The sequence below is a fragment of the Chionomys nivalis genome, chromosome X, assembly GCF_950005125.1.
Source record: "Chionomys nivalis chromosome X, mChiNiv1.1, whole genome shotgun sequence".
NCBI classification, from domain to species: domain Eukaryota; kingdom Metazoa; phylum Chordata; class Mammalia; order Rodentia; family Cricetidae; genus Chionomys; species Chionomys nivalis.
The window spans coordinates 69,944,833-69,957,176 of NC_080112.1; the positions used below are offsets into that span (position 1 = coordinate 69,944,833).

At 50.0% G+C, this 12,344-nt stretch overlaps 2 protein-coding genes across 2 annotated transcripts; one reads left to right on the top strand and one right to left on the bottom strand.

The window, feature by feature from the left end:
- Positions 1 to 1,898: 1,898 nt before the first annotated feature.
- Foxo4 (forkhead box O4) lies at positions 1,899 to 8,996 on the top strand. Its single transcript, XM_057760815.1, has 3 exons — positions 1,899 to 2,763; positions 6,275 to 7,331; positions 7,617 to 8,996. Exons 1-3 carry the CDS (start codon positions 2,311 to 2,313, stop codon positions 7,622 to 7,624), a joined length of 1,518 nt encoding a protein of 505 aa, XP_057616798.1. The 5' UTR covers positions 1,899 to 2,310; the 3' UTR covers positions 7,625 to 8,996.
- Positions 8,997 to 9,532: 536 nt separating this feature from the next.
- CXHXorf65 (chromosome X CXorf65 homolog) lies at positions 9,533 to 12,266 on the bottom strand. The gene is made up of 6 exons (XM_057758895.1): positions 12,242 to 12,266; positions 12,036 to 12,122; positions 11,697 to 11,831; positions 10,414 to 10,482; positions 9,781 to 9,947; positions 9,533 to 9,625 (listed from the first exon to the last, which is right to left on the bottom strand). Exons 1-6 carry the CDS (start codon positions 12,264 to 12,266, stop codon positions 9,533 to 9,535), a joined length of 576 nt encoding a protein of 191 aa, XP_057614878.1.
- Between the last annotated feature and the right edge of the window lie 78 nt (positions 12,267 to 12,344).

Consider the following 12,344-nt stretch of genomic DNA (forward strand, 5'->3'; position numbering starts at 1 on the left):
GCTTTAAAATGCACGTAGGGAACAACAAGCTATGCAGGAGGAAAACCTGAAACAATGGATGGGATTTTTCCCAAGACAGAGACTGGAGGGAGGGATGATAAGGGCCATCAGTTTCCTTGACTTGATTGCTGAGATCACCAGCATTTTCATCTATAAAATGGATATAACAGCAGTATCCACTTTGCATGGTTATGTGAGGAGTAAGGGAGCTAACATTTGTGTGGTGGTTTGAATATGGATGCCCCCCACAGGCTCATGGGGACTGCTCTATTTGAAACTATTTGATCAGAAGGATTAGAAGGTGTGGCACTGTTGGAGGAAGTGTGTCACTGAAAATGCCACTTTGAGCCCAAGCTGTGCCTACTGTCATACTCTTTCTCTCTCTAGATCAACAGACAAGGATGCAGCTTTCAGTTACTGTCCCAGAGTCGCATGTTCCCTGCCATGATAATAATGGACTCCTCTGAAACTGGAAGCCACCTCCCAATTTTCATAAGAATTGCCTTGGTCATGGTGTCTCTTCACAGCGATAGAACAGTGGCTAAGACAATTGGTAAACTACTTAGAACAGTGACTGGCACAAGTTCTATTTCGAATTACCAGGTGTTTCTTAGAAACAAACTGTAGCAGGAGTAGTGGCAGTGTTAGGCTAGTAGGGGTGATGAATGAACAGAGCTTCAGTTAGGATGATGAAGCCATTTAAACGCAGAGATTGTTGGTGTTGGTTGTTGGGGGTTTGGTTTGTTTCGAGAGCTCAAGTTGTCCTGGAATTCACTATGTAGACCAGGTTGGCCTCTAACTCACAGACATCTGTCTGTCTCTGCCCCAGTGCTGCAATTAAAGGCAAGCACCACTGTGCCAAAGCCCTTAAATGCAATTATAATGCCTCCATTTGGGATTTGGAAGTAGCAAGTTACGGAACTGGAAAGGTGAGCAGCAAGTGTGATTTGGAAGGCTGTGCACACCCAGGACAGCTGCTAACCAAGGTTAAGAGTAGCAAGAGGATAGGGGAGTGGGTGCAGGAAGAGATTTCTGAAAGAGTTCAGTTGGGGATCTGTTGAATGAGAAGCTGTTGAAGATCGGGAAAAGGAGACAATATCTCAGAGGAGGCCAGCAGAGCCGAGGGAGGAAACTGGCTAGAGATGCGTCTGTGAACTGCACACGGAGGATGGATGGGGTGGGGTGGGGGGGACCACCACCATCAGTTAACACCATTTGTTATGCTATACAAGTTCCCCACTCACCTCCCCAGCGTGAATGTATGTTATTTTCTAGTCAGTTCCCTACTTGTTGATACTCATTCGGCTTTTTATAGGGACAATACTTTTCATTTTGCTTTTTGAAGACGGGAAAGTCTAGCGCCTCTCCAAACAGTCACTTGGGCGACCCTGAAACTCGAAGGAGAGGGTGGTAAGGGAAGGAATGAGGAAAATGATTTTTAAGAAAAGAGAGAGAGTCCGGGACGACCTCTAATCATTAAAGTTCCACCTCCCCATATCCTGCCACGCGCCGCGGTCCTGCTGCCGATCTCGGTCTCCTGGTCGCAAGGTAAGACGGGAGATGTAGTCCTCGAGACCGACCTGGGTGGCACGACTGAGGAACTCGGTTTCCCAAGTGGCTCTCGAGGCGCGTGCGCAGATGGCTGCCCCGGCGAGTGGTAAACAGAGACGTCAGGCGGGGGCTGCTGCTTGGAGCAAAACAAAAGGGAAACCCGGGGGGCGGGGGGTGGGGGGGGTCCGATAGGGGATTCTGTACGGGAAAAAGGGAGGCTGGGGCGGCTGGAACCTTGACCGTATCAAGAGTGACCTGGAGGGAAGAGGAGGGGGGAGGGCGAGCCAGGGGAGGGACAAGTGACGCTAGGGAGAGGGGGCGTGGGGGAGGGCAGCGATCCGGGTGGAGGAAATTTGGGAGGAGTGTCCGGGGGGCAGCAACTTGAAAGGGGGAGGGAACTGCGCTGAGACGTTCGGTGATGGGAGCGCAATGTATGAGGGGATACGGTGCCTCAGGTTTAAAAGAGCAGGAAGCTGAGTGAGAGGGTGCAGAAAGTGCCTTCGCTAGGCGGAGGTTACAGGTGGTGCCTCAGAGTAGCGCTCTGAGGCTGCAGCCTGTAGTCGGGAAGGAGTTCGGAGAACTGAGTAGAACGGACAGTTTGGGGGTTAGAATCCTGAGACAAGGGAGAAGTTCTTGACTTTCTTAGAACTGGCAGGAATGTGCCTCCTGGCCCTCGTTGCTTCCCCACTGAGGGGAGGCATGGTGAGGGACTGTGGCAGGCTCCACTGAACGCTGAGCTGCAGAGGTTCAACTCCACGTATGGATCCTGAGAATAAGAAGTCAGCCACAGAGGCTGCCGCGATCATAGACCTCGATCCCGACTTCGAACCCCAGAGCCGTCCGCGGTCCTGCACCTGGCCCCTTCCTAGACCAGAGCTCGCTACGGAGCCACCTGAACCGTCCGAGGTGGAGCCCAGTGTGGGACAGAAGGTACACTCGGAGGGACACTCCGAACCGATCCTGTTGCCCTCACGGCTCCCAGAGCCGGCAGGGGGCCCCCAGCCGGGAATCCTGGGGGCTGTAACAGGTCCTCGGAAGGGAGGCTCCCGCCGGAATGCCTGGGGAAATCAGTCATATGCAGAACTCATCAGCCAGGCCATTGAAAGCGCTCCGGAGAAGCGGCTGACACTTGCCCAGATCTACGAATGGATGGTCCGCACGGTGCCCTACTTCAAGGACAAGGGTGACAGCAACAGCTCAGCAGGATGGAAAGTAAGTATGACCCTTACCTTCACGCCATCCACCCTTGGACCCCTCTGGGTACTCTCACTCCGGGGCCCCAGTTACCGCCTCTCCACTCCGTTGGGAAGCCCAAAGATCCACCTTCAATCTTCAGTTAGACAAACATTTACTTAGTACATAGTATATGCCACACTCTGAGCTTGAAGCGGGAGGATCAGCGATGAATAAGACACTGTCCCTGCTCTGAGGAAAATCGAATTCTCTACTCGCTCCTCAGCACTTTGGCTTGAGCTGCTCCAAACATCTATTCCCACAGAGAAGTCTTTATCCTATGTACAGCAGGAACTGTGTGGATTCTCCACCCGCACCTAGCCTTCCCTCCTCCCTCACCTCCCACCCAACACCTTTTGGCCCATTCCTGCGGGATTACTCGGATTCCCTGCTCGCCTTCCAATACCTCAGTGAACAGGAACTGTTAGAGGATTGCTCTGCCCAAGAGGGAGTGGGCGGTGAAGGGGGTAAAGAAGGGGTTGGTATGCACGAGGAAAGGTAGCTGATACTGTGCACTAAGGAAAAAGACTGTGAGCTGCTATCTGCCTCAGTTTACCTTCTACTGTCGAAAATTCTTCCTCGTAAGGAACTATCCAAACTCTCGGGGAAAGTCTTTGTTGTTGAGGAATGCTACTCGTGAGAAGAGGTCTCGTATAACTCTGATTTTAGAGCCTAGGTTGGAAGTTCTCCGTGGTCTTTCTTGAAGAAACTGGGAAGATCGCAGATGATAACTGAAATTTGCCAGAGAAATGAGGCTCTAACCACAAAATGAGGGAATCGGAGAGTTCAACCCATAGCAGTGCCGTGTACCTCTGTAGGTGGTTAAGATTAGCGTACCAAGTACAGGGGACAGAATGAACGAAGGAGCTCTCCGTAGATGTTAGAGCGAGGGAACAAATCTGCAGTATGCGTAGGGGCCAGACAGAACAGAAGATGGGACAGCTGACTGAGACCCTTGGCACTATTTCTGGGTAGACTGCCATGCCACAATCTCAGGCTCACAAAGAGCTCCCCTCCTTGGACCCAGCCTGCGCAGCTGTTTTTCTTTTCTCTTAAGTTGACTTTCCAGGGTAGAATGACCAGGAGTTAGTTGCTTGTTATACTGTGGGAGTAATCCCTCCTTATGATTTATGCTTAACACAGCCTTTATAGTTTATGAAATCTTTTTTTTTTCTTTTGGTTCTGGGAACTGAACCCAGGGCAGTGCAGTTGCCACTAAGCTGAATCTATAACCTGTGAAACAATCCGTGAAATAATTTTAGATTTTTTTTTTCATTTTGTTAGTCTCGGTGGCAGCTTAAGAATCTACATCTTGCATATGAGGAAATTCAGGCACTGGAAGTTAGGTGCTACTTTCATTGCCAGACCTAGTCAGATGGGGTCTAGAGCTTCCAAAAGCCCCCCCACCCAACAGGAAGCTTCACACTTCCCTGGTGTTGTGCCAAGGTCACTCCCACCCCACCAGGGGGCGGCACTCACTTGAACAAGAACGCTTAAGTTGGTGGCTTAGTGAGCAGTTTATCCGCCCCCCCCCCCGCTCCCCCCTCCCCCAATACACACACCTCAAAGAGTTCTAGGCACCTGGGAACTGACCTCTCCTACCTACTTGTCCCAAGGTCTGACAGAGAGGTGATGTGGATGGAAAGGTAGCTCAGTAGTTAATCCTTGCACAGCATGTGTGAGTCTCTGGGCTTGACCCCAGCACCACCATACATGCACACGCACACACGCGTGCTCAGTTACTAAGAGTCGATGTGGATGGACGGGCTCAGGGAGGCAAGAAGTCTTACCCTAAAGAACCCTGGCACAAGCTGGTCAAGCCACGTTCTTCAAGACAAGGGTTACCATTCAGAGAGAAATGATTTCTCTCTATATAGAGCCTCCGTTTCATTTATTTATTTATTTATTTATTTATTTATTTATCGGTCTTTCGAGACAGGGTTTCTCTGTAGCTTTGGAGCCTGTCCTGGAACTAGCTCTTGTAGACCAGGCTGGTCTCGAACTCCCAGAGATCCGCCTGCCTCTGCCGCTGGGATTCTTCATGGTTCTTATCATGAAGCTTCCTCCTGAACTTATTTCTAAAGTAAAGAGCTCCATGTGGGAGGTCAAAAGACCTTTAAGGTGGAGGGATTATGCTCAAATTCTTAGCATAAGACGGGTGTGTGTGTGTGTGTGTGTGTATACACTGGGAAGGAGCTAGAGAAGTGATGGGAGGTGGGGCAGACAGCGTATACAAAGCAGTAAAAACAAGCAGCACCAGAGGCTCAAGAAGTATCAGTTTCCATCTTGTACCATGGACTACTAGGAGGAAAGGTATATTTTTCTAAATGTCAGCAGCGAAGCAGAGTAAATAATAGGTAGGTTCCAATACCCAAGACACCCGAGAACTGACAGAGCCTCAAGGAAAATCTCACTGTAGACATTTAGGGGCTACCTACCAGTTAGACAAGTATTGATTATATATTGTGTACTTGATATGCTGTGGACTTGGCACTCTGAGGGGGCACTGTTGGGAACAGTGGGACTGGGGGCATTGTCTGTGCCTTTGGTATTTACAGTTGACAAGACTAATTACATGAACCCCTAAACCATGTCATATAGATTGGGGAAAACTGGAAAACAGATGAAAAAATACTAGACAAGAAATTTGGGTATGGGGGAGAAGCAAACACTTTTTTATTAAAAGGCATAGGATTTAAGCTTGGCCTCCAGTAGAATTGTGAGAGGGAAATGTTTTCCTAGGAAAGAGGGACAGAGAAATTACACCTCATGAAAGTGTTATGTGTGTCCCCATTGGCAGAAATAAGACTGGGATTTTTTTTCTTCTTCTGGTGTTTTGAGAAAGGGCCTCACTCTATAACTCTGGTTGTCCTGGAACTTAGATCTGTAGACCAGGCTGGCCTTGAACTCACAGAGATCCCCTCTCTGCCTCTCAAGTTCTAGAATTAAAGGCCTGGCTTGGGATCCAGTCTTAGAGAGTTATCTGGCTGACCTAAAGGGGTCTAGAGAAGAAAGGAGTACCAGCTGAACTGAACTTCTAGCCCTTTAAGCTTATTCAGAGAACCAGACAAGGACAGGTCATACCCAGGCTGCTATGACCACCACCATCCTGTACCCTCCACCATCTTGTATCCTCTACCCAAGCCTGCACATCAGGAAAAGAATGGTACTATGGAATGCTTTTTCCCATCTGAGTCTATTTTTTCCAAGGTCAAGTACTCCTCGGTGCCCACCAACCCAACCCTACACCCAGAGATCTGAAAGGAGCTATTCTAGGGTAGATAGCTGCTCTCCCTGGAGAGTAGGTTGTTACTTTGTCTCCCTGTGAGAAGTCTGGGGAGACACTGAGCTTAGGAACTGTGTATTTCTCCCTGATTTGACTTTTGAGTCTTCTGCTGCTGTTTCCCAACCTCCCCTTAGATTAGACTGCTGGCTACCAACCTCCCCTACACATATCTCATGCCTCTTTTCTACACCTCTGTCCATCCAGAACTCCATCCGTCACAACCTGTCTTTGCACAGCAAGTTCATCAAGGTTCACAACGAGGCCACTGGCAAGAGCTCCTGGTGGATGCTGAACCCCGAGGGTGGCAAGGGTGGCAAGGCGCCCCGCCGCAGGGCTGCCTCCATGGATAGCAGCAGCAAGCTGCTCCGGGGTCGCAGCAAAGGCCCCAAGAAGAAGCCATCGGTCCTGCCAGCTCCACCTGAAGGTGCCACTCCAAGGAGCCCTCTAGGCCACTTTGCCAAGTGGTCAAGCAGCCCTTGTTCTCGAAACCGCGAAGAAGCTGATGTGTGGACCACTTTCCGTCCACGAAGCAGTTCAAATGCTAGCACCGTCAGCACCCGACTGTCCCCAATGGGGCCAGAGTCTGAGGTGCTAGCAGGAGAGGAAATGCCAGCCTCAGCCAGCAGCTACTCGGGGGGTGTTCCTCCCCCCCTCAGTGAAGATCTAGAGCTGCTGGATGGGCTCAATCTTGCGTCTCCCCATTCCCTGCTGTCTAGGAGCAGTCTGCCTGGCTTCTCTTTGCAACATCCTGGGCTTGCTGGCCCCTTACACAGCTATGGTGCCTCCCTCTTTGGCCCAATAGATGGGTCTTTGTCAGCAGGAGAAGGGTGCTTTTCAAGCTCCCAGTCTCTAGAGGCCTTGCTCACCTCTGATACACCACCACCTCCTGCTGATGTTCTCATGACCCAGGTAGATCCTATTCTGTCTCAGGCTCCTACACTTCTGTTACTGGGAGGAATGCCTTCCTCTAGCAAGCTGGCTACTGGAGTTAGCCTATGTCCTAAGCCGCTAGAGGGTCCAGGTCCCAGTAACCTGGTTCCCAACCTTTCTGTGATGGCACCACCTCCAGTCATGACAGGGGCTCCCATCCATAAGGCCCTGGGGACCCCTGTGCTCTCATCTCCTACTGAAGCTACCAGCCATGACAGAATGCCTCAGGATCTAGATCTTGATATGTATATGGAGAACCTGGAGTGCGACATGGATAACATCATTAGTGACCTCATGGATGGCGAGGGACTGGACTTCAACTTTGAGCCAGGTATAGCAGCCCCTGATCACTACAGCATCTCTGTTCTTGAATGCTCAGCTAATTCTATGATCTGAGCCAGAGGGAGCATTAGAGCTGATAACAGGCGTTCCTGGAGAGTTGGAGGGAGGATGGCATATTAGCATAGCATCACTTCTAAGTGGGACTTCCTGGCTCCTCATCAAAGAAGGGGGTGGTGTGTAGAGGGAGGGGAGGAAGTGTCTGCTTGGTATAGGTCTAGATGGTGCCCCCAAATGAATCTTTTATCTTGTCCTCCGTTTCTTTTTTTTCCAACAGATCCCTGAGTCACAACCAGAAGCTTTGTCCCCTGCTTCAGAGGTGGAACCCGGCCTGTCCTTACCCACTTTTTCCCCTTGAGCCCTCACCTAGAATTTGGAACCCTGCTTTCTAGCTAGGGTTAGGAGGTCACACACATGAGTGCTGAGGAAATCATAAGGCTAAAGCTATGGCTTTTAGGGATTGTGGAGGAGGGCAATGGGAGGAGAAAGGGGAGAGGGCTTATTCTCACTGTGCCAATTAGGGGGCAATTATGGCCCTTTCTCAGGAGCCATCATTGATTTCCCCGTTCCCACCTCCTAGGCCTTGTAGCAGGGGCCAGCAATGCTGTTAGAACTGTGAAGTCACCAGTGGCCTTATTACCCCTGCCTTTGGGAGCAGGATTTTTTTTTTTTTTTTTTGGTAGAGAATCTTACTAGAGCTGGGCCAGGCCAGGTTGGGCCTGGATTTTTATGCAGGGGGGTGGGGGGTTAGGGGACCTAGAAGGGCCAAGTTTTGAGCACTGGAGTGGCTCACCAGGCCAAATCACTTTTGGAAGGATACAGATAACAGACAGGCTTTTTATAAACTTTTAAAGAAATATAAACACAAATATAGAGATTTTTAACAGTGGTGAGGTGCTAGTAATGGGGAGAATGCTTTTTTTTTCTTTCTGAAGGCTTTGGCATAGTGACATGATACAAACACTACAAATTCTAGGAGGGAGACACAGGAAGCTGGGGAGAAGTGGGTAGCAAAGGCGACTGGAGGGAAACCCTCCCTTTTGAACCAGGTCTAGAAAAAGTTCCATGCATATTTAGGTTAGAGTTTAAGGAAAGAAACCTAAGGCAAGCCCCTGCATCCTCTCCACTTGTGCCTAGAAGAAGGTCCTGTTGTGGAGTGGGCACACTCTGTCTGACTACCAGAGAGCATCCAATGCCTGAAATTGGCTTAGGGCCTGGGAGGGGCGTGAAAGAAGGAAGGATTTAGGGTAGTAAAGTTAGGTACAGAGACCTCCCTGTTCAAGGCTTGGGACAGCTGTCCCTGCCCTTCTTCCCAGTCATGTACTGCCAGGGTTCTGTGGAAGACTGTGTGGTGGCAGGCTGGGCTGTGGAGAGGAACAGGGAAGGGGGAGCTTGGGGAGTTTGGCTGAGGGTCTGGGAAATGAGCAGGGATGGGGGGAATGTGGATCAGGTTTACTAGCACCTGCCAGAGAGGCCATCTGGGGCTCCTCCACCCCAGCCCCCAAGCAGCCCCTCCCCCTAGCGTCCTTTGCATTGTCCCCTCCCCCACCCCTGCTGTGGGTTCCCATCATTTCCTGTGTCAGCGCCTGGCCTACCCAGATTGTATCATGTGCTAGGTTGGAGTGGGGAAGTGTGTCAAATCAATAAATGAGTTCAATAAATGTCTATAATCAGATCTGGTTTCTGGTTTCTGCAGCCTTGCTGCCCCCCTCCAATATAGGGGAGGGAGGGAGGCGGAAAGGCGAAGGGCAGTTAGTTGAAGGGCGGGTGGGAGGGACTGCCCACAGGCTGGGAGGTGGGGGAATTTCAGCCTGGGAGGTAATGGAGTGTGGTGGGGGAGGGACACCTAACCCCAGCCGGAGTGGGCGGCAGCAAGATAGGCCTCCCCCGAGGGGAGGTAGTCTGGTTTGAGAAGACCCCACCCCCTTCTCTGGCCCTCAAAGGCTCATTGTACTAAAAGTCTAGTAACCAGACTTCACAGTCTTTCCTCACTGCCCCCCCCCCAGTGTTCACTCCAGCCCTCTGTTGTCGCTCAGGTTCACCCACAGCGTCCCTGGTGCCTGCAGCCTACTGAAGCCTTTGTGCAGATATGGGGAGAAGGAGTCTTTCTAGAAAAAGAAGGCCTCACATAAAATTCCACTAATTTCATGCTCTCCCCTGGTAGTTGCTGCTCTCAGTTGGTCATTTATTGAGTTAACGATGTCTCTTGAGAAAGTCTGCTCTAGTCTTATAGAATGGTCTGCGGGTGGGAGCCGGCCCATCTTCATCTGATCGTCCAGCTTTAGACTAGAAAAGAGAAATAAAGCTATTAATGTCGAGGCTCTGCAGGAAAGGTTTCTACTGTCTAGGGCCGAAGGAAGGAGAAGAGAGGTTGGAGTCAGGTGATGAACATAGACATGAGATTTAGACAGGAAATTCTGAGGGGTCAGCAGGGCACAAACCTTCTGTTGACTGCTTTGACTAGCGCTCTGCTGGGTTCCACCACCCTTGGGGGATCTTGCTGGAAGATTTACCGAGGATTCCATGGCTGCCAATCTCTTAGCCTCTAGAGTTCTAAGCATCTTTATTCGGCTTCTCTCCAGGAAGTCACATTGTGTGCGCAGGGACTCTAAAAAACAAGAAAAAGCAGCATCACCTCTGAGGAAGAGATATGGAACCCGCCATGACCCTCCATCATTCCGTTGATTAGTCAGGGTAACTTGACCTACAGAGGAAGTGAGGAGAGGGTGGTGTTTGGCTGGCTCCCACAGGTGGTTGGGAAATGGAAAAGACGACAAGGACGTGGGGGAAGGAGTGACATGCATAGTTAGTTTAAACTAGACAACCCCCTAAAGAGTTGACCTAGACCCTTGTCCCCCTTTTCCTAAGCTCCTATGATCCCACCTACCCCAGTGTGCTAGCCCCACCCCTACATTCATACCCTCCCTTCCCTGATAGACTTCACCACATCCAGCCTAGGCTGCCTTTAACTCAAAATCCTCTGGAGTACCAGGGTTACCAGTGTTGGTACTATGCCCAGCACACAGCTACATACACAACTTCCTATGCCCTTCCTCCCCCATCACATGCCTTACCAACTAGTTCGGGTTCTGGATTCTTCAAGAGGGGCACAACAGCTTTGTAGGAATTCTCGATCCTGGTGCCTGTAAACATAGCATTGTGCTATTTCCAGCCTCTGATACATACCAAGTTTCTATACTTTTTTTGGTTTTTTGAGACAGGGCTTTTCTGTAGCTTTGGAGCCTGTCCTGGAACTTGTTCTGTAGAACAGACTGGCCTCGAACTCACAGAGATTCGCCTGTCTGTGCCTCCCTAGTGCTGGGATTAAAGGCGTGCGCCACCACTGCCCAGCAAGTCTCTGACTTTTTGAAGCCCATGATTTCAGGATTCTTCACTAACTATTTACTTGAGCTCGTGCACGTTTCCCTCCCCTTTGGCATAAAGCTACAAAAACCGTAGGATGAAGTAGGGTGACATGGTATATATATGAACCTAACCTCTGCCATCAAAGCAGTGTTCCTTCTTTGAGCTGATTAGACATGGTCAATTTGGATCTGGTTAAGGATACCCTATTTTATTTACTAATTTGTTGTCAGGGGGTGTCTTGAGATAGAATTTCATATAGCCCAAGTCCACTTTGAACACCCAATGTTCCTGGCTCCAACCTGTGGGTGTTTTCTGAGGCAGTGTCTTGCTATATGGCCCAAGCTGGCCTTGAACTCTCAATCCTCCTTACCTCAGTTTCTAAAGAATGTATTTATGTTGGGTGGTGGTGCACACCTTTGATCCTAGCACTTGGGTAGCAGGGGCAGGCAGGAAACTAGGGAACTCTGCAAGTTCCAGGACAGCCAGAGCTCTTACAGAGAGAAACCGTGTCTCAGAAAAAGAAAAAAAAAGAATGTATTTATTTTGAGGCAGGGTCTTATGAAACCTAGGCTGTCCTCACAGTTGCTGTATGGTTAAAGATGACCTCAAACTTCTGATTCTCCTGTCCCTACCTCCAAAGTGCTAGGATTATAGGCATGTTCCACCACATAGAGCATGTGCTGGGGATGGGACCCAGAACTTCATGCATGCTAGGTGAGCACTCTGCCAACTCAACTGAGCTACATCCCAGCCAGCCCTGCTTTATGTTTGTTGCTGTTGGCGTGTGTGTGTGTGTGTGTGTGTGTGTGTGTGTGTGTGTGTGTGTGTGTGGTGTTTGGAAAGAGATTGTGCTATGAAGCCCAGGCTGCCCTGAATTGAATTTACAATCCCAATCCTTCTGCCTTAGTTCCCCGAGTGCTGGGATTACAAGAGAAAGTGGCCTTATTTTAATCCCTTTTGAGGGACTCTGGTGAATCCCCCAAGCCTCTACCTGCTGCTCCACGCTCTACTTTACAAACGTAGTAGGTATTTCGTGCTGTAAGGAATTTGCTGGCGTAGTCCCCAGGTGTCTTTGTTAAGAAAAGTAACTTCATGGTCCCAGTTTCATCACACAAATCGATGGTGTCTAAAGGAAGGCCAGAGAGTAATTGAGACAATTAAGGAGAGAGAATGCGAGTAAGAAGGGCTAGTGACCCAGTACAGAATGGGTTCGAGTTGAGGAGGGCTCAGGGATGTGAGGACAGCTCTTGTTGCTGGGAGGAAAGTTTAGATGCCAGAGTCAGCTTATGGCTTCTGACCTTCAGCCATTGCTCCTCCCCAAAGCACTTACCTGTTTTACGCAACCCCATTTTCTTTCTAATGTAATGTAGCAACAGGAGAACAGAGCAATTGCTGTTGACCAGAAACTCTTGGTTATCTACAAGAGATGGGACAGAGGTATGCGGGCCCTTCTCTGGGTCCATCCCCTCTGTGATCTCTGCCGTCCTCAGCCCTCCCCAGGTCCATGCCCAGACTTGCTCTGTGCTTGCCCCTCACCTCCATGTTTGATGAAGATAAACATGCTATCAAGATCATCTCACTCTTCAAAGATCTCCTGGTGAGTCATGCAGAGGGCAGGTGTTCTAGTGGCCCCAGGCAC

Coding starts and splice junctions, on each gene's coding strand:
- Foxo4 (XM_057760815.1), top strand. CDS start 2,311: ATGGATCCTGAGAATAAGAAGTCAGCCACAGAGGCTGCCGCGATCATA. Junction 2,764..6,274: donor ACAGCTCAGCAGGATGGAAA/GTAAGTATGACC, acceptor CTGTCCATCCAG/AACTCCATCCGTCACAACCT.
- CXHXorf65 (XM_057758895.1), bottom strand. CDS start 12,266: ATGTTTATCTTCATCAAACATGGAG. Junction 11,832..12,035: donor AATGGGGTTGCGTAAAACAG/GTAAGTGCTTTG, acceptor GCCTTCCTTTAG/ACACCATCGATTTGTGTGAT. Junction 9,626..9,780: donor GTCAAAGCAGTCAACAGAAG/GTTTGTGCCCTG, acceptor TCTCTTTTCTAG/TCTAAAGCTGGACGATCAGA.